Source organism: Macrobrachium nipponense, chromosome 8, assembly GCF_015104395.2.
Source record: "Macrobrachium nipponense isolate FS-2020 chromosome 8, ASM1510439v2, whole genome shotgun sequence".
In the NCBI taxonomy this organism is placed as follows: domain Eukaryota; kingdom Metazoa; phylum Arthropoda; class Malacostraca; order Decapoda; family Palaemonidae; genus Macrobrachium; species Macrobrachium nipponense.
The window spans coordinates 85,230,285-85,252,217 of record NC_087203.1 but is presented as its reverse complement, the minus strand read 5'-3'; the positions used below and the strand labels follow the sequence as shown (position 1 = coordinate 85,252,217).

Genomic DNA, 21,933 nt, shown 5'->3' with positions numbered 1-21,933 from the left:
TCATTAAAACACCATGAAGTATAACAATAGTCAGAGCAATAAAAAAAAAATTAGTTCTAAGCATTTTTACTCAGTGAAGGGTGAGTGTTCTGGTACAGATTTTAGCCTCCCCCCCTCACCCACCCATAAAAATCCTCAAAGGGTGCAAGTACCACATAGTGGTAAGTTGCATCCTTGCACTCTTTACTCATATTTCTGAGATCTCCATCAGCAGCCATGCCACTTCAACTTACACTCTCAAGGCTACTCCTTTTTTTTTTTTTTTTTGCTTCCTGGGCTTCCTGGTTGTGTATGTTATAATGCTCCAGAGGCTGTCACCTGACTCAGCTCAATACCTTCATGGCTCAAAGGTAATCCTCTCCTCTATTTTTAACTTAACTATTTCAGGATGTGTGCTAATCTTGAAGGACTTGCCTTTCCACCTCAGGTGCTTGGAATGTGTATAATGCAGGGATGTGTCTTCTGTTCTATTCATTGCTTGCAGGAGCTAACCAGATTTTTTATGTTGCTGTCAGCTCCAGTTCAGGGTCCATGGACATACTACATATGAGTCTTCTATTCTTTCCTGTGCTCTTCTGCTTCATTTTCCCTTCTCCACCATGATTCAGGTAATTTTGAATGATGAGTTTTGTATCAAATTATTTTTTAAATCAAACCCATTAACCCTTAAATGCCGAGCCGGTATTTCCAAAAGTGTCTCCCGTATGACGGTGGCGTTCGCGAGTGAGCGCCGAAGCAGAAAAAAGTTTTTTCGAAAAATCACAGCACGCTTAATTTTCAAGATTAACAGTTTATTTTTGGCTCCTTTTTTTGTCATTGCCTGAAGTTTAGTATGCAACCATCAGAAATGAAAAAATATCATTATCATATATAAATATTGGAATATATGACGTGAAAAAAATGTCATATATAATTGTATACAAATCGCGCTGTGAGCAAAACGGTTAAAGCTAATGAGTTAATTATTTTTTCATTGTATTGTACACTAAATTGCAATGATTTTGGTATATAAAAAATTGTAAAACGATCAAAGCAACACAGAGAAAATATTATCACAATATGATGCATGAATTCGTAATGAGCGGACGTAAAAAAAAGCAGTTTTCAAAAATTCACCATAAATCGAAATATTGTGCTAGAGACTTCCCATTTGTTGCAAAATGAAGGTAATAGATTGAATATTACTAGTGTGTGTAAGTGTTGTAGCTTACAATTGCAGTTTTCGACCATTTCGGTTGAGTTAAAGTTGACCAAAGGTCAAATTTTTTCTATTTATCGTTATTTATATGAAAATATTTCAAAACTGATAAAAGCTACAACCATGGGTTGTTGTTAGTTGTATTCTACATGAAATTACACACATTTTCATATATAAAAATTTATGTAGCAGCTAAATTAAAATGGTGCAAACATTACGACAATCGGACGAAAAAATTTATGATTTTTTCGGAAGTTACCGCGCGGACGTAAGGAAAAAGTTTTTTACATAAATTCACCATAAATCAAAATATTGTGCTAGAGACTTCCAATTTGTTGTAAAATGAAGGTAAATGATTGAATATTACTAGAATATAAGACTTTTAGCTTACAATTGTGTTTTTCGACCATTTCGGTAGAGTCGAAGTTGACCAAAGGTTGAAATTTTGGCACTTATCGTTATTTATAAGAAAATATTTCAAAACTGATAAAAGCTACAACCATGAGTTGTTTTTTGTTGTATTCTACATGAAATTGCATACATTTTCATATATAAAACTCTATGTAAAGCCTAATATAAAATGGTGCAAAAATTATGTCAAAGTGACGAAATAATTTCTGAGATGTGTTGCTGATGCTTTTTAGTGCGAGAAGAAAGAAATTCGCGCTTGCGCCCCTGGGTAACGATTGTAAACAAAACAACAGCTTGATCCATGAACTCCCAGCATCCCCCAAGGCGCGTGATTCAAAAGTTTTTGCCTAGTAGGCCTATAACCATTTATCCGCGAATTTTTAAAAAAACTTTTTTTCGTCGACGTTTCGTACATCGGTTCAGCACCCTACAGACAATTTTTGTTGACGTTTAATGCGTCCAATCAGCGTTAAAGGGTTAATATCTTCAGTGCCTGTCTCTCTTCTTCTTACTTTTCCAGATGGGAGTTGGCATAAATGAATGAGTACTGCTATGGAACATGGATGAGGGCTGGGCAAGAATGGTGGAACCTTTCTTCTTTAAACTTTTCAAGTTAGTGTAACTGGGATTTGTTTAATGTAAGTATACCACTTTTACAATAAAAGATGTCTTACAGCAGAATCACAATAATCTTCAGTGCATTTCTAACTTCTTCTCATTTTTCTAGATAAAAGCTAAACTTTCTCATGCATGCACTGTGGAGTTTTCTTCTTTCAACCCTTTAAGTGGTTGTGGCTGGGTCCATTCCACATAAAGTCATTTACAATCAAAAAGTTTGTGGAAAAATGTCTTCCACTTCAAAAAAAACCCTGTCTTCTCATTTGCAAAACTACTGGAGAATAAGTAACATCAAACAATTTATACATACCTCCTTTTCTAATTCTTCAACTTTCTCTTGCAACTGTTTAATAACCATCTGCTTATTTGTAAGAGAGGCATCTACAGCTGCTTGCTCTGCACCACTGGCTCCAGCAGCTGCAGCATTACGAGCTTTAAGACGAGCCTTCTCTTGATTAAGTGCCAGTAATCTGTAATGTTAAAAGGAAAAACATTTCTATATACGTATTTCAGTAAAATTCAAATCCAAAACTTTTCTTACCTTATAAGTTCTCTAGAGATTTACAATGAAGTAAATGTGCTACTCTGCTTTGTTTTTATACAACTCTGAAGATTAATAAACAAAATAGCCACAAAGGACAACTACCATAAATCACACTGAATAGTATTATGTAAGTAATACCTCGATATAGACACAACAGGTAGTCCCATGCACAGGTCCAGTGTATTTTTATGTAATCGACTATAATCTGTGACGTAACGCAAACCAGTTGAAGTGACAATTTACTGATGAAAACATAAGGTTAATTGTCTTTCTTACACTGAAATGTGATTTAATAAATATCCCTCCATAGATTTAAGCGGTGAATGCGATTTTGGAAATATGAAATATTGTAGTTCATGTGAATATCAATAATGGAGAAACTGAAATTGGCTAAATGTTGCACAAGTAAGGTTTTTTTGTGTGAAACTTTTAGAGAATGACGGGATCCTGGAAACCGAGGTCACAGGATTTTTTCCACCATTTTTTTTTAACTTGCTTGTGTTGTCCTTGTGTGCATTTGGGACGTCGTTGTGAGTTGTTTTCAAGTTGATTTCCTTTTGTAAGTTGTCTGGTGGTGCGAGTCCGCCTTTCAGTTCATATATTCTGTTGAATTTACATACTTTAATTTTGTGATAAAATTGTGAATGCAATTTTATCACAAAATTAAACTATGTAAATTTACCAAAAACATGAACTGAAAGGCGGACTCGCACCACCAGACAACTTACAAAAGTAAATCAACATTAAAACAATTGATAACGAGGTTCCAAATACACACAAGGCGAAGACAGGGAAGTTCAAGAAACCGTAAAAAAGATCCTTTGAACTCAGTCTCCAGGATCCCGTCAGACTAAAAGTTTCACACACAAAAGAAAACTTATTTGAGCAAAATTTCATCTATTCGATTTCTCCAACTACAGTATTTCATATGTCCAAATGCGTAATCACTGCTTAAATCTCATTTCAAAGCGTAAAAAGGCAATTATCCCAATGTTTACATTAATATATTGTAGCTTTGACCGGTTTGCCTGACGTAAATAAATCACATGCACAAATGAGTCCCAAACTCATCACTAGAGTGGGACTACCTTATCATTACTACATCGTGTGTAATACTGTATACCAGACCCTTCATCATCAAGACAAAATTAAGAAAAACAGACCTTTGATTCTGATCTCGAGCAGATGCCTTCAACTGATTCATTTCCGACATATACGTATCCCTCGTAGACCTCATCGTATCGATTGTTGCTTTGACCTCAGTCACACCCTGCCTTGTTTCACTAATTTTCTGAGTTAACTCTTTCACACGATCTTCCTGAAATGGCAAAATTTACTGTGCCTTAAAACTGTGTGCAAAATTTTCCAAAAAGCTATATGAAGATGAAAACTTATTTTACATAAAAAAATCTACTGAGTAAAAGACAAAGTTGTACTTACTTTAGTGGATAATTCGATAGTTAAGCTTTGATTCTTAGCTTTAAGAGATAAAAGATTTTCTTGTTGGCGTTGCCTAACATTCATAAGCTCTTGCAGTCGTTGTTTCTCCCATTCCTGCTGTCTTTGTACTTCGGCATCCCTGGAGAAAATTTGTAATAATTTACCATTTGACAATTCTAAATGCTAAAAATGGACAATTTAATAATGAATAATTGACAAAGCAACCAAGGAGTTTAGTACGAAACAAAGAAATATTACATTTTTTGGATTCTTTCTCAACAAGTCAGAGAGGAATAAGTAAAGTATATCTTAGTTTTACCAGACCACTAAGCTGATTAACCCTTTAACGCCGAAGGGGTATAATAAAAATTGTCTCCCGTATGAAGCGGAAAAAATATTTTTTTAAAAAAAATTACAGCGCGCTTAGTTTTCAAGATTAAGAGTTAATTTTTTTTTTTTTTTTTTTTTTTTTGTCATTGCCTGAAGTTTAGTATGCAACCATCAGAAATGAAAAAAAATATCATTATCATATATAAATAATGCGATATATGATAGCACATAAAACAAAATTTCATATATAATTGTATTCAAATAGCGCTGTGAGCAAAACGGTTAAAGCTAACGAGTTAATTTTTTTGTATTGTACACTAAATTGTGATCATTTTGGTATATAACACATTGTAAAAGAATCAAAGCAACACAGAGAAAATATTATCACAAAATGATGCATGAATTCGTAAAGCGCGGACGTAAAAATTTTTTTTTTTTTTTAAATCACCATAAATCTAAATATTATTCTAGTCTTCCAATTTGTTTCAAAATGAAGATAAATCATTGAAATTACTATACTGTAAGAGTTTTAGCTTACAATTGCAGTTTTTTACCATTTCAGATGAGTTAAAGTTGACCGAATGTCGAATTTTAAAAAAAAAAATTTTATACGCAAATATTACAAAATTGATAAAAGCTACATCCTTCAATTATTTTTTGTTGTATTCTACATAAAATTGCGCACATTTTCATACATAAAACTCTATGAAATGCCTAATATGAAACAGAGCAAATATTACGAGAATGTGAAGTACGCATTTCGGAGATTTGCGGCGGAGAATCCGCGCGCGGAGGGAAGGAAAGTTTTTTTTTTAAATTCACCTTAAATCTAAATTTTGTGCTAGAGACTTCGAATTTGTTTAAAAAATGAAGATAAATGACTGAATATTACTAGACTGTAAGAATTTTAGCTTACAATTGCGTTTTTCGACCATTTCGGTTGAGTCAAAGTTGACCGAACGTGGTTTTTTTTCTATTTATCGTGATTTATATGCAAATATTTGGAAAATGAGAAAAGCTACAACCTTCAATTATTTTTAATTGTATTCTACATGAAATTGCGACATTTTCATATATAAAACTTTATGTAACGGCTAATTTAAAATGGTGCAAACATTACGACAATCTGACGAAAAGATTCCTGATTTTTTTCGGAAGAGTTACCGCGCGGACGTAAGGAAAATTTTTTTTTTTTCATAAATTCACCATAAATAGAAATATTGTGCTAGAGACTTCCAATTTGTTGCAAAATGAAGGTAAATGATTGAATAGTACTAGAATATAAGAGTTTTAGCTTACAATTGCATTTTTCAACCATTTCAGTAGAGTCAAAGTTGACCGAAGATTGAAATTTTGGCACTTATCGTTATTTATGAAAATATTTCAAAACTGATAAAAGCTACAACCATGGATTGTTTTTAGTTGTATATTGAGCATGAAATTGTGCACATTTCCATATATAAAACTCTATGTAATGGCTAATTTAAAATGGTGCAAACATTACGACAATCGCAAGAAAAAATTTATTATTTTTTCGGAAGTGTTACTGCACAGACGTAAGGAAAAAGTTTTTTTCAAAAATTCACCATAAATCGAAATATTGTGCTAGAGACTTCCAATGTGTTGCAAAATGAAGGTAAATAATTGAATATTACTAGAATATAAGAGTTTTAGCTTACAATTGCGTTTTTATACCATTTCGGTAGAATCAAAGTTGACCGAAGGTTGAAATTTTGGCACTTATCGTTATTTATATGAATATATTTCATAACTGATAAAGCTAGAATCATGAGTATTTTTTAGGTGTATTCTACACAAAATTGCACACATTTTCATATATAATACTCCATGTAACGGCTAATTTAAAATGGTGCAAAAATTATGTCAAAGTGACGAAATAATTTCTGAGATGTGTCACTGATACTTTTTAGTGCGATAAGAAAGAAATTCGCGCTTGCACGCCTGCGTAACGATTGCAAACAAAACAACGCCTTGATCCGTGAGCTCCCAGCATCCCCCAAAGGCGCGTTATTCAAAATTTTTTGCCTGGTAGGCCTATAAGTATTTTTCCACGAATTTAAAAAAAAACTTTTTTTATCGACGTACCATACGTCCAATCAGCACCCGACAGACAATTTATGTCGACGTTTAATACGCCCAATCGGCGTTAAAGGGTTAACAGCTCTCCAAGGGCTGGCCCGAAGGACTAGATAATTTTACGTGTCTAGGAACTAATTGGTTACGTAGCAACGGGACCGACAGCTCATTGTGGGATTTGTACCACGTATCGAGAAATGAATTTCTATCACCAGAAATAAATTCCTCTGGTTCCGCGTTGGCCGAGCCGAGAATCGAACTTTGGACCACCAGATTGGTAGCCGAGCGCGAAATCCTCTCGTCCAACGAGGAACTGTCAAGAGAGGAATAAAATTATGAGGATATTAGTAGTAGTATATAAAGGCATTATTATGCTCTGCTTAAACTGCCTTTACTATGAGAAGATACAACCCAAATTCCTAAATTCCTATATGCACCGTAAGACATCTGACAGCAGATGATTTGAGATATGAAATGCTATGATTGCTCGAGTCAAATGAGAATCATCACTATGTAAATGACTTTAGAGAGATCTCTGAAACCCAGCAAACATCAGTTTAAGCTACAAAAATTTAAATACTTCACCAAATTTTGGCATATACAAAACAACCAGTGAATCAGGCAGGACTGCCGAGATCAACATGTCGAATGCATGGCACAAAACAGAATGAAGCCGTTGGCCGTGTCGCTCTCACACACCCATGCAGTGGGTGGGGCATGTTACCCCTCCCCTTGCAACTACTGCATTGCTGCAAAATTTCTAATTTAAGGATGCCATGAGAGTGTAAACATTAGCTAAAGTAATTACTTGGTAAGTTACTTATATAAAACTCCCAAAGGTACAAGTAATGTACCTTTCTGGACAAAACTGTGAACAGCATTAAAGGTTCTATGCAGCATCCCTTCAACCCCCTTAATTCTTTGCTAACTATTTTTTGTCCATTCCCAGTAGATTCTTCTTACTTCAGTGTCCAACTTCATTAACCCTGTCCTACTCAGATTTGGTATTCTTATTGATATACAAATATTTCGGGGCTAATCTTAAAGGTCTACAAATGTGAATGAAATCTGGTTAAACTACTGTAACTATATTGATGTTATATCCACAGGAAGCAGCCAAGACACAATTATATTAAGGGTACATATTGGTAATGCTGTACCAAAGAATCCTTTTCATGACTAAATGTAATCTGTCAATTGCTGACACTTTCATTAGATTAAGCACACTATAAACTGCAAAGATAAATCATGAATAGTACTTACTTTCGTGCTTGCTCTCTCATTTCTTCTTGTCTCTTTCTTTCTTGTTCCTTTTGTGCTTCAACCTCCTGCTGGCGTTGCATTTCTCTCTCAAGCTCTTCTTGTCTTCGACGTTCAGCCTCAAGCCTGGCCTTTTCACGTTTCGCTTCTTCTTCACGTTCTCTGAATAATAAATACCATATTGCATAAAAATCACAATTTGTCGTAAATTGTATTTTTCCTAACTATACAAACCTGAGGTCCTTTAACAATAGGAATGTAATCAGCGCCAGCTGGAACCGGGCGTAAGCTTTGAACAAGGAGGTTCGGTAGTTAACTGCTTGTCCGGTAGTCGGGTGTCCAGGCTGACTGGGAGGTGAAGCTTCACTTTGCTTTAGGTCCAGGAACAGAGTGAGGGGTGGCATGAGGTGGGGACTATGTGTAAAGGACCTCAGGTTTGTATAGTTAGGAAAAATACAATTTACAACAAATTGTGATTTGTTCCGACACATAATACAAATCCTCGGTCCTTTAACAATAGGATGACACACTTATTGGTGGAATCTGAGTCTTAGGAACAGACTGGTGTTCGTCCGACCTTGGTTCTCTCCCTGGTCGTAAGAGCAGAGGGAGGGATCCTAGCCTCTGCCCAACTGATCGGGGTGTGCACCGCAGGATCAGTGGTCAGACCTCTGGACCAAATTCATAAGAACTAGTTCCTACTTCAAGAGCCAAATATAAGGTCATGGGTTTATGTCTCTTGTTGGCATCCACTCCCCCCCTTGTTAGGGGAGTGGTGGATAAGCGCTCTTATCCCTACTGAAAGGGATAGGACGGAGCTAAGTCGCGTAGCTTACCTGCATCGGCCTCCTGTCCAGTGTAGTGACGACCCCAGCCCTCTGCCCACAGGTAGAGGAGAAAAAGGAGGAGGAAGAGAAGCCAGTCATACTCTCTTTCACTCGTCCATTCACGCAGTCACACAAGGATGCGATGCTGTTCTGTCCGCTCGGGAGCTGGGTAATCTACACAACTTATTGAGCAGCCATCACGGGTCCCAAGGGGAAGGTGTCCAAGGACTGTGGGCGATATCCCGAAGATAGAAAGATATGAAGGTGGTCTGGTTGGTCCAAAACCCTGCCTTCAGCACCTGTGCCAAAGGAGAAGTTCTTGCGGAACGCAAGGGTTGGACCAATACCTCTGACTTCGTGGGCTCTAGGACGAAGGGTACGGGTGTCGTCACTCCTATCCGCAGCGTACGCCTTCCTGATCACCTCACGAAGCCAGAAAGAAAGTGTGTTCTTGGACACTTCCTTCTTGGTAACCCCGGTGCTAACTAAGAGGTGTTGACACTCAGGCCTGAGGTGTCGAGTTCTCTTCAGATAGCGCTGTAGCGCCCTCACAAGACAAAGCAGCATCTCATCCGCATCATCGTCGGTGAAGTCCTTCAGGAAGGGGATCGTGAATGACTCGAAGGGTTCTGAGTCTTCGCTATGAAGTCCGGGAAGAAATCGAGCGTCACAGATCCCCATCCCCTCGTGTGCTTTACATTGAAGGAAAGACCATGAAGTTCCCCTACTCTCTTCGCCAATGCCAGGGCCAGCAAAAAGACGGTCATCAGGGTCAGATCCCTGTCTGACGACTCTCGGAGTGGCTCGAAGGGTCTTCGAGTCAAACTCCTAAGGACGAGAGTCACATCCCACCCCGGGGGCCCGAGTTCCCTGGGGTGACAAGACCTCTCCAAACTCTTCATCAGGAGGGAGATCTCCATGGAGGTGGAGATATCCACTCCCCGCAGTTTAAGGACTAGGGACAGGGCGGCTCTGTAGCCTTTTACTGAGACGGAGAGGAGCTTCTCTCAGCGAAGGAAGATGAAGAAATCTGCTACCTGATGAAGAGTGGCTCTGAGAGGAGAGAGACCCTGTCCACGACACCAACCACAGAAGATGGACCACTTCCCCTGGTACACAGCTGCAGAGGACTGCCTGATGTACCCAGCCATCTATGTTGCTGCTCAACGAGAAAAGCCTCTTGGTCGCAAGAGATGGTGGATAACAGCCAGCGGTGAAGAGACAGGGACCGAATCGATCAATGATACAGTTCCACGTGTGGCTGGCACAGGAGGTTGTGCCAAGGGGGAATCTCTCTCGGTGCTTCGGCAAGCAGAGCCAGGAGGTCCGGATACCAAACGGCCTGAGGCTATTTGGGTGCCACCAGAATCATCCGAAGATTCGCGGAGACCAGCACCCTGCTGATCACCTTGCGAATCAGACAGAACGGGGGAAAGGCCAAAACGAAGAGGTTGTCCCACGGATGTTGAAGAGCATCCTGTGCAGCTGCCCATGGGTCCGGCACAACTGAGTAGAAAACCTCGAGTTTTCTGTTGTGCTGGGTGGCATACAGATCCATGACTGGATGCCCTACGTCTGGGTGAAGGGACCACTCGGTCCCTATCACCTGATTCCGACGGCTGAGCTTGTCTGCCACTACATTCCTCTTGCCTGGAATGTAGCGAGCAGACAGCACTATCGAGTGAGCCATGGCCCACTCGTGCACCTCCAACGTCAACTGGTGTAACGGGAGGAACACTATGGCCCCCTGTTTGTTGACGTATGCTACTACTGTGGTGTTGTCGCTCATCAACACCACTGAGTGTCCCATCAGCCATTCCTGAAACTCTTGGAGAGCGAGAAACGCTGCCTTGAGCTCCAGGACGATGATCCCACACACCTGCAACCAGCAACTCTTCGGGGATGGGGGGTGGGGGGGGGGGGGGGGGGGGGACGGACGGACGGACGGACGGACGGCACAGCACGGCACGGCACGGCACTCTATTACGAGGTTCCCATCGTCCAGCCACCAGGCTAAGTCCTGCCTCACCTCCGCCATGAGAGACACGGGGAAGTACAGCAGGTCTTTTGCCTGTGACCAACTCTCCTTTAGCCTACACTGAAGAGACCGCAGGTGAAGACGCCCATGGGGGGGGGGGGGGGGGGGGGAAGGACGACGGACGGACGGACGGACGGACGGCACGGCACGGCACGGCACAGCACGGCACGGCACTCCTATTACGAGGTTCCCATCGTCCAGCCACCAGGCTAAGTCCTGCCTCACCTCCGCCATGAGAGACACGGGGAAGTACAGCAGGTCTTTTGCCTGTGACCAACTCTCCTTTAGCCTACACTGAAGAGACCGCAGGTGAAGACGCCCATGAGGGACTAACTTCTTGAAAGACGACATGTGACCAATCACGACCTGCCACTGCTGAGCTGGCTGCTCCTGTAGGGACAGGAACTATCCGGCTGCCTCCCTGAACCTGCTGATCCGTGAGTCTGCGGGGAAGACTCGCCCTGCTACCATGTCGATCAGCATGTCCAGGTACTTCATCCACTGCTTGGGCTCGAGATCTGACTTCTCGAAGTTCACCACGATCCCAAGATCGCGACAGAACTCGAGGAGTCGATCCCTGTCCTGTAGCAACTGCAAGTGGGAGCTCGCCAGGACCAACCAATTGTTGAGATACCTCAGAAGACGCATCCCTACCAAATAGGCCAAAGCCGACCCCAGCGTGAATACCTGTGGGGCGGTTGAGAGACCAAAACAAAGTGCCCTGAATTGGTACACCGTCCCGTCAAGGATGAAGACGCCCATGAGGGACTAACTTCTTGAAGACGACATGTGAAATTCACGACCTGCCACTGCATGAGCTGGATGCTCCTGTAGGGACAGGAACTATCCGGCTGCCTCCCTGAACCTGCTGATCCGTGAGTCTGCGGGGAAGACTCGCCCTGTCGATCAGCATGCCCAGGTACTTCATCCACTGCTTGGGCTCGAGATCTGACTTCTCGAAGTTCACCACGATCCCAAGATCGCGACAGAACTCGAGGAGTCGATCCCTGTCCTGTAGCAACTGCAAGTGGGAGCTCGCCAGGACCAACCAATTGTTGAGATACCTCAGAAGACGCATCCCTACCAAATAGGCCAAAGCCGACACCAGCGTGAATACCTGTGGGGCGGTTGAGAGACCGAAACAAAGTGCCCTGAATTGGTACACCGTCCCGTCGAGGATGAAGCGGAGGTACTTCCTGGAGGACTGATGGATGGGTATCTGAAAATACGCATCCTTCAGGTCCACAGAAAGCATGAAGTCGTTCTCCCTGATGGACTTGAGCACTAAATGTGTCGTTTCCATCGTGAACCGAGTCTGGCGAACGAATCGATTCGAAGGAGAGAGATCTATCACCGGGCGCCAGCCGCCCAAGGACTTCTCCTCCAGGAAAAGTCGACTGTAGAAGCCAGGCGACTGATCCCATACGATCTCCACAGCTCGTTTGCTCAGCATGACTTCCACTATCCAGGTCTCGGCTCCATAGCACTGCCAAGTTGCCCAATGGCTCACCAGGCCCGCCCCCATTTACGGCAGCAGGTGAGGGGGAACGCCGTCCCTAGCGTTTCCGACTTCTTCTTCCCGGATCCTCCTCAGGAGCAGGAGGACTGGGAGGAGGGCTGACAGTCACTCCTTACAGAAGAAGTCAAAGACTGGGTCTTTCCCCTAGGCTTCGACGAGGACATCGTCTTAGCCGCAGAGGAAGCACTAGCCAAGCTCTTGGGCTTGGCCCCAGTGGCTTGAGGCTGCCCAGTCGCTTTCGAGACTGCCTGGTGGACTAAGCGGTCACTGTCCTCAGTGCGCCGCTGTTCCACCGCAGTGTCCACCATCTCTCTAGGGAAGAGAGAGGAGGAACCCAGCACCGGTCCGTTCTTCAGACCCAACGCCGCCTCACGCCCTGCTGACCTGGTCACTTGAGAGAGGACTGCGTCCCTACGTCTCAGAACCTGGTTGCCCCACAGGTTGGCTGTCTGGTGGGCCAGGTAGGAGATCACCCTACCCCCGGACTGACAAAGTCTCCCGAAAGCCGGGCCTCCTTCAGGAGTGATGTTTCCCAAGGAAGCCGTGACCTTAAGACACTGTGAGAGACCACAGGTCTAACCAGGAGACTGCTTGGAATGCTGCCATGGCAGTTGATTCCAACGCCAATGCCTCTTGCTGCGAGAACCAGAGGTTCTCTGCCAGCAGGTGTTGAAGAATCACCCCCGAAGTTAGCCTAGCCAGCTCCGGGTTAACCTGTTTGGGTGGCAGTGGGTCCTCCGATGGCACGTAGAAGCGCCTCTGTCGTGGTAGAGGAAGGGGAAGGAGCTTGTACGACCTGCCGGACCGAAGCGATCCCTCCTGTCCGGAAACGAGAGAGTTCACTTGGCCCAGCACACTGTCAGCCAAGGCTGATCGGGGCAGACCCACTGCCGTCCTGGGTTCCTTCTTAGGACCCCAGAACGACTCCAGCCTAGATGTAGGCTCAGAGGGCGGAAGCACCGATACTTCCCCAAGGTCATTGTGCTGACGAATCAGCGCAATTACCTCTGCGAAAGACCTCTGGATCTCAGAGTGACCGTGCCCTGAGGAGATGGACCGTCAAGTCCATCCAAGGAGAACGCCCTCCCGGGACCTTACTCCTTCCACAGGAGGAACCACAACAGATCCCTCATGGTCTCCTCCAGCCACTTGGGCGTACGATCTGGTCAGTCCCAAGACCATGCCAGGTTCGTAGGCCCTCGTGGAGGGACCGCGAGAAGCGCACTCCTCACAGTGGCTCCTGATCACCTTGCTCCTCCCGGTGTAGCCCGAGGAGGTAGAAGGGATCGGAGAGGAAGATCTGATGCTCCCCCACTGCCCACTGGCAGAACCGGTGTGCTGGGGGGACTGCAGGAGATCGCCAACCCGCGGCGACGATCGAGCTGCAGGCCTAGTCGGGCGGCTCCCCTGGGGAGTACTGCTGGACCGAGAATGGTAGCGACGGTCCCGAGCGTCAGGAGAGCTGCTGCCAGTCCCCCTATCTGACCGGTCCTGGTGGGAGCAGCAGTCAGGGTACCGGCAGAGTCCACTGTCGCGGTGAGAGCGAGGCCCGACCTCATGGCGTGTTACGGTGCCTGGACCAGCCGAGGCTGGTCCTGGCGACCAGGGGGACTTCTTCCTCACCTCGGCCTGCTTACGGTCCAGTGGGACCGTTACGTCAACCCTGGGGACCTACAGATTGCCACGAGAGCGATCGCTGGCCTGGCGGGAGTCGCCTGGGTGACCCCACCAGTCTTCCGCTCTGTGCCTGGGTCCTGGCGGCGAGCAGGCTCGGCTGCCTGGACCCTGGCTGCACGTCTGGCGCCAGGCAAGGAGGTACTGGTGTTAGTCGGTACCCCTCCGGTCCCCACCTTCTTCTTCCTTGCGGAAGGAGATGGGCCCCGTTCCTAAGGGAACAGGAGGACCAGCAGAAGCCCCAACTATCCCAACCCTTAGAGGTCTCTGAATGAGACTTCTTAGGGGGGGAGGAGGCTGCCTTCTTCTTCCTCGACTGTGGGGCCTTGGAAGTCGAAGGGGAAGAGGCGGCTGCAGACGACGACAAAGAAGACGATGAAGACGACGACGACAACGACGACGACGACGATGACACCTTCCTCCTCTTCTTCGTCAGCTTCCTCAGGACCACCGTCAGGTCTGGTCCTCCATCCAGGATGGAGCCGGGGCAGTTGCCAAAGCAACAGCCAGGCTGCACCTGTCCGGAGGGACCTGCAGTGGGGGCAGCAACACCATGGGCTGGAGATTGACGACGGTAGGAACTGGTACAGGAACAGCAGATACAGGAACTGGCGGCAGTAATGGGGCCAGCGACATCCTGGGTACTGGCGGCAGGTCGAGTGGGGAGCTCTTGGGACACCAAAAGTCAGGGGCTGGGGCGAGAGCGGCGAAACCAGGAAGCGGGGTGATGTCCCTCCTCTGAAGACCCAACAGCGGAGCCTGTACTGCAGCTGTTGGGGTCACCATGGTCACATGCTGTGTGTAGACTAAATGAGGGGGCGCAGCATACCCTGGTGTCGACACTGTTGTCATGGTTGACATCTCTGGACCATGGGTGACCGGCCTCGGACCCTGCATAGCTAGATGGTAGAGCAGCCACTGAATGCTCGCTGTCCCCTGGAGCCCCAGCGAATACCAGAACTGGTCGAGATCGTCACCCGCAGCAGGCTTACCTGAGGAAGGAACGGTCGGCTTAGTGGGGGGGTTACCTCTCGCCCGGGTGGGGGGGGGGGACAGGTCCCACCCCAAGCAAACGGAAGACCCCGAGTACAGCTGGATGCCGAGGTGTCTCGCTCCCTCCTCTACGCTCGACTGATCGATGGAAGAGAAGGAACGAGACATGTCCCCCGAAGGGGAAGGAGCCATACGTGGGAGCTGAGACAGAGGGAGAAAAGAGGAAGACGTGTCCGTGACCAAAGGAGTTGCTGGAGAGCCCTCCGACGACTCCTCGTATCGCTCTCACTGTTCCCCCGACCAAGAAATACATACATCACAAGGCTCGGTGCGAGAGCATTCACGTCCTCGACACCAGGGCACAATCTGTGGCTGATGGGGGGGGGGTCTCTCCAGCTCGCGGAAATCCATTATATCAAGATCCACGAGCAGAATAATAACAATAAACAAATACCAAGTACTCACGAATTTCCAACACAAGCACTCAGAAATAAGGAAAGTAGGGAAAAATTACTTCACAATGAAGTATCTCGGCATACAACTCAGTGGGCAGAGCGGCAAACAAAACGTCTGACACCAACAGCCGAAAGCAAAGTGAAGCTTCACCTCCCAGTTGGCCGGGACACCCAACTACCGGACAAGCAGTTAACTACCAAACCTCCTTGTTCAAATCTTACGACTGGTTCCAGCTGCCGCTGATTACATTCCTATTGTTAAAGGACCGAGGGTTTCTATTACGTGTCGGAACAAACTTCTATAAACTGCTTTATAAGTTATCCTAGTAAGGGATTACATACTTATTTACTTAGAACAAAACCACACTTTCTTCTCATAAAATTTACACCCAGAAAGACTACCTGCAACAATATACCGTATATACTCGCATATTATGCGACTTTTGAAACCTAATTTTGAAGCTAATTTTAAAGGGGTCGCATCATACACGCGGTATAAAATTAGCGTACCGTCTATGCTTTCCCAAATCGGCAGATCGCGATAGTTACTACCGGAGGAAAACAGTAGATCTTTTAAAAAGTTATGTTTTACTTGTACTTCACTATATCCAATAATATTGTATGCATTCTCATATTACTATTGTATTTTAAATACAAAAGAGAGATTCGTGCACCATTTGCATTATTTTGGTTTATACATGTTTAACTGTTCTAGACTAACCATCTATAATTTCCAAATCAGTTAAGGCACAACACCGAAGATTTTTGTACTTTTTTGTTTTACTCAGTAACAGAAACATTTGTTACTTGAACTATTATTTTCCTTTTAGGATACGCAGGTAAGTGAAAATTTATTAAAGTAAAAAAAATTGCATAAAATTAATAAACTAAAATCCTCCAAAGTCGCTCTCCGTGTCCATATCATCAAATACTGCTCTGAATTCTTTGCCATCAAGACAGTCATCATATTCGTCATCTTCCAGATCTTTGATCATTTCATCCTCATCTCCTGCATCTTCGTATAGGACATCGTCAATTCATATGGAAGGTATAGTCCTTGTCACCGTGGCGAGCTCTCTGGCGTGGCTTTTAAAGATCTGCCCTTGATGCTAATTTTACAAAAACAACAACTGCCCGGTGTGTGGACAGACCTTTGAATGTCCTTGAGACAAACCCCGAGGCTATAATTATAAGATTATAAGGGTTTTTCCTTCCCAGGTACTTTAATCTCCTTCCTATTCGGCCTCTCTCTCTCTCTCTCTCTCTCTCTCTCTCTCTCTCTCTCTCTCTCTCTCTCTCTCCTCTCCTAAATCTTACAGCTGTCAGACAGCGAGAGCTTTTTTTATGGGACAACATAGGCCCGCATTTCGCATTTTCCATACCTATTTATTTCGTACGATTGCCCCTTTCTCGGCTGTGAAGTTTATGTCTATCTATGGCTGTGAGATGACCAGGAATAACTTGTAAGTCGGTGTCAAAGTCACTCCACTCTTCAGTCAGGCCATTTGGCCATATTGCATTCAAGCAATATTCAGTCATTGTTTCCTATCTATTATTTTCTCAGAGAGAGAGAGAGAGAGAGAGAGAGAGAGAGAGAGAGAGGAGAGAGAGAGAGAGAGAGAGAGAGAGAGAGAGAGAGAGTCTGTCTGTATACGATTGTTTATTTTCTCACTCGTCAAACTTACGGTTATGCTTTATTTCATATTTCCTTGCTCACCAATTTATTCTATACTTACGATATTAAGAAATCAAGATATGTGTTACGTGTAGAAGGGAGAAATGCCTCCAGACTGTACAGTCAGTATGGATTTAAACGCACCTGGAACTGGTTGAAATATTCGCAACAGCACCAAAAATGAGATGCCCTGTTGATAGAATATCTGACTCCATTTCTTGTTATTGCATAAAAAAACTTTATCAATCGTGAACCTACGTAATTTATTTAGAATTCTGCGCAACGGAAAAGATAATATTTGATATCTGTAATGGGAGAAAGTGGTTTATCTCTGTTGTTGTTATAAATTTGGCAGATATGCGATCAAACACGTAGGTGGACCAAAACAGCCCAGCCAGAGAGCTCCGCTCATTTTGTAAATACTATTGTTTGGCGTGCTAGGCTTACCCCGATTCAGTTGGGTGTGCACTACTCAAATAATCGCATTTTTCTTACTAATCCCAAGAGTTGACCATGGAAAATCCCAAGATTAACCAAAAATCCCAAGATAATAAAATAATTGACATATGCCAAGCTTTAGAGTCCTAAATATTTACTCTGTCTATCAGGAAGATACTGATAAATTGAATTGACGGTATCTTTCCTGAGAGAGAGAGAGAGAGAGAGAGGAGAGACGAGAGAGAGAGAGAGAGAAGAGAGAGGAGAGACGAGAGAGAGAGAGAGAGAGAGCGAGAGAGAGGTATTCCATGTAATCAGTAAAATACACTAATAAAAACAAAAACTACGTACTGTATGCAAAGAACACACATCATCGTTAGCTTCCGTGTGTTACGTGTAAACGTTCATTCTAAGAAATTCACAGAGTAGTATAACTAAACACCTGATTGCTGGTTGGTAGCCATGGAGATCTGTTATCCAATGACTGCCCTCTGCTTCTGTTCTATTTATAGAAATATGCCGTGGATGACACTAGGTTTGAACGTTACCATGTTCATGATTTTCTGACTGCTGACGGCAAAAATTACTCGATAATTTTCTTTATATAATTATTTCTTCGTGAAAACAATAATATAATATGATTATTTTAACTTTAATGTATAGTGGTATGAAAAATACCAGTGTGTCGTAGTGATGCGTCATCAATATAGTGGTATGAAAATACCGCATGGTGTTGTAGCGATACGTTATCACAAAGTACAAATCCTTTTCCCGACATCCTCAAAATTTTACGACTCTTCAACTGCAAGACCGATATGGTGAAATATATATATAGTCATACTTATTGTTGAAATTCACAAGTTGAACTGCAAAACATTAGATTTTGATTATGTACATATATTTTTGTGTTTACGGAATGTTTGTTTTGAAAAAAAAAATAATAGCTATTAGTGAACATATGATATTAATTGTCCCACTATTTTATTATAGGTGATCTTAATTATCTCACATTCATGTAACAGTATTATATTATTTATTTAAATAAACAGTAATTAATAAATAACAATAATGAAAAACATAAAGGGAAAATTTTTTTTTCTGCAGTAGTGATGTTTGTTTGATTATGCATCTGACCTCACATTTCCGAAATTGAAAAATTCCAAAAACCGAAACATCGGAATGTGTGTGTACTACACTTTTTTAAACACACACACAATGTCTACACACTTACTGATACCCGTTGGTGAAAGACTCAAATTACAGTATTTATTTCTGAGAGAGAGAGAAGAGAGAGGAGAGAGAGAGAGAGAGATGAGAGAGACGAAGAGAGAGAGAGAGAGAGAGAGATGAGAGAGAGAGAATGATTTAGGACTCCAAGGCGTGTTATTTTTACAATTATTTTATTATCTTGGTATTCTTTATTAATCTTGAGATCTTCTATTCAATTCTCGAGATTAGTAAGAAAATTACCGTAACTTCACTAGCAGCAGCACACATCTGAACGACTCGGCCATTAGCACGCTAAACCACCAACCTTATGAACTGACCTCGGAAAAGGAACTCGCATGATACATGAGATACATGACAAAACCACTGTTTATTGGTGAAAATTTGGGGTCGCATGATATGCGAGATCGCACGTTACTCGAGTATATACGGTAAATAGAAATATAAGAATTTTATAGTAGTAGTAGTATAGGGTTGTTTTACAAGTCAGGAATACAAGACTGTCATTCATCATTACATATGCATTATCATTTTAGCCAATACAGTATATGTACAAGTCTGTGAATCACCAGACACTACTCCAGCAAAAAAAAAAATTAAAATACAGTCGGACCTCTTTAAACTGCCACCTTTGGAAGCAAGCCATTGCCAGACCATAAAAAACCCCGGATGACAAAAATTACTGAATAAAATCCCTTGTGCACACAAAGCCTTGCCAGCTCATTCCAAATATATATTTGTGTTACCAAAATTTGAACAAGGCTTATCAATAACCACTGCCATTTGTTAGGTTTAGTTCATTGCAAACATTTTGGCCAGCTCTATAAGCATTTCCCTGAAATGCTTACACCTTTGCTACGTCAGAGCTTAAATCACTTTATAAGCACACTGTCAACTTCTGATCTAGCACCTTCTAATGTTTTCTGGTACTTTAAGCTTTTCTGGCTTTCATTTGCAGCAAAAACCTAAAAATCTGCTGATTTCATTTGTAGAATAATTAAAACTTTTTCAAAATACTACTGTATGCAATTATATTTCATGCATTATTGTCATATTATTACAGTAATATTATAATTTATAACCATAGTGATCAGGCACCATTTGTAGTATGGATGTTTACATTCTTCAAATCATCAGCTGATTGTGTTTTACTAATATCACAGTCATTAGTTGCTAAATGAAACAAATTCTAGAATTTTGTTCTTTGCAAATTATCAAAGCTGGGTTAAATTTAGTGAAATACAGTTGACCCCCTTTATTTGTAGATTCACTTATTTGTGGATTTTGTTAAGGGCCGTATATACCCAATAGTATTTGCGGAAAACTCACCTATTCCTTGCAACTCCTGTGCATGCAAGATAATAGCTGGTCAGAGATTGCGCACCAGACCTCGTGACACTTCAGTCTTTCCTTAACCACCTTGGGGAGTAGACGCTTGTGCTTTGCTCGTCTTCCAAGCTGGTTCTTTTGTGCCCATGTTCTGTCTTTTAGAGTGATCTGTGTGAATGTTTTAGTTTATTATGGCTTCCTCCAAGTCTTCACGGCCTCGTCAACGCATGTGCCCGGCATTCAGGGTTTTCCGTGCTTAAGGTTTTTAACATTGTTAGCTACAGATCCACACACAGCATGTGGTAGGTGCAGAGCAAATTTTTATACAGTTACAATTCCCTGCCCGGAATGTCGTTCCTGGCCTAAGTCGCAGTGAATAGTGTTTTATAGGAAGAGGGAACATTGCAGTGTTTTTACTTTTCCTTCTTGGGAGGGGTTTTCTTCACCTCGTCTGGATGATTCGGCTGCTCCCTCTCCCTTGATTGCGCTTCCTGTGGCTAGGTCTAATGTTCCCATGTCAACTTCCTTTTCTTCCACTGATTTGTCGATGTAAATATCGGGAGTGCCGCAGGGTGATGTTATGTTTAATGTAGCCCCCTCTCCCTCGAGTTCCTGTTACTTTCCCGAGAGGAAGGAGGCTGCACCATCTAATTCTGTTGTTTCAGAGTCATCCAAGATGGCACCAGTCTGGGCGTTGCTTGGGCTACGGGGTTCATCTTCTTTGGATGGACTGTTGTCGCATTTCTTGGGGGCTCGCAACCCCCCTCCGGCCCCCATTGCTCTCCTGCCTCCCCCTGGACTCCTCTTCGTTGGTTCTCGCATGCTGCCATCTTGTGGAGCCTCGCCTACAGTATTTGAGTCGCACCTTATCGCTCCATCAGTGAGGCCATCAACTAGCGCTGGTCACAGAGATGTCATGACATCACTTCCAGCGCTCTCTCAGCCTATGACATTGGATGTAGCGGCTGCTCATCCTCGTCTTTATGATGTCTTTGCTTCCCACTATGACGTCATCATCCTCTCTCACTGAGCCATCTGAGGCATTGTTTCAAGTGGTCTTCAAGAGGCTGGACTCTGTTTTGGAAGTGAGGTTTTTTCCCTTCGCTGCTAAGAAGACAGATCACATGAGCCTGTATGAGGTTCAAGCCGGTACTGTGCACAAGTGTTGCTTCAAAAGGAGGACAATACTGCCAAGCCGCCTTCTTCACGTCATTGGTCACCATTGCCGGAGCAGGAGGAGGGAGGACATCAAAGAGGTTTTTGTCCTGTTTCCTTTCACAGAGGTTGTTGATCTTATCCATAAGTTCAACATTCTTGAGTGTAGGATGCAAGCTTACTCTTCTATCACCCCTACATGCATAGAGCCCTTGCTGGGTGCCAGTCAGGATCCTATGAACTCTTGAATTTCCCCTGTCGGACCACGCTCAGTCCGTCTTGCAACTGGTCTTGGACCGAGATGGCTCTCGTGTTCCAAGGGGTCGTTGAAGTTTCTTCCTCTCCCTCTCGTGCGACATAGGAAGTACTACTCGACTAATGTAGTTCATTTGATGCCTCGTCACCTTAACCCGGACATGATCAAACTTAAACCTGGTCTAACCCTAGAGCACATTAGGTCAGAAGGTCCTTCCTTGTTGTCACAAGAGACCTTAGCTATGGAGACTATGGCAGTTTCCATCTTCCAGACAGTCTCATGGCTTGACTTGTGGTCCACTGCGATAGCCAAAATTGCTTTTGATGGGTATCCCTCTGCGTTCTCCCCTCCAGACTTCCTTCTGTTTTCAGATGCCTCTATCATGGGTTGGGGTGCTCATCTAGGGGACCTCATTGTGTCAGGCATTTGGGGTGCAAAAGACAAACTGC

The 21,933-nt window shown here is 43.5% G+C and overlaps 1 protein-coding gene across 15 annotated transcripts in view; it reads right to left on the bottom strand.

The window, feature by feature from the left end:
* Nucleotides 1–21,933, bottom strand: part of LOC135222896 (intersectin-1-like) — a 553,230-nt gene that overhangs the window by 387,661 nt on the left and 143,636 nt on the right. For all 15 annotated transcript variants that reach the window (XM_064261271.1, XM_064261270.1, XM_064261274.1 and 12 more), the window contains 4 exons: nt 7,902–8,060; nt 4,212–4,350; nt 3,935–4,089; nt 2,538–2,697 (listed from right to left, as the gene is read on the bottom strand). In XM_064261271.1, coding sequence (XP_064117341.1) covers nt 2,538–2,697; nt 3,935–4,089; nt 4,212–4,350; nt 7,902–8,060 — 613 coding nt within the window. The remainder of the gene's footprint in view (nt 1–2,537; nt 2,698–3,934; nt 4,090–4,211; nt 4,351–7,901; nt 8,061–21,933) is intronic.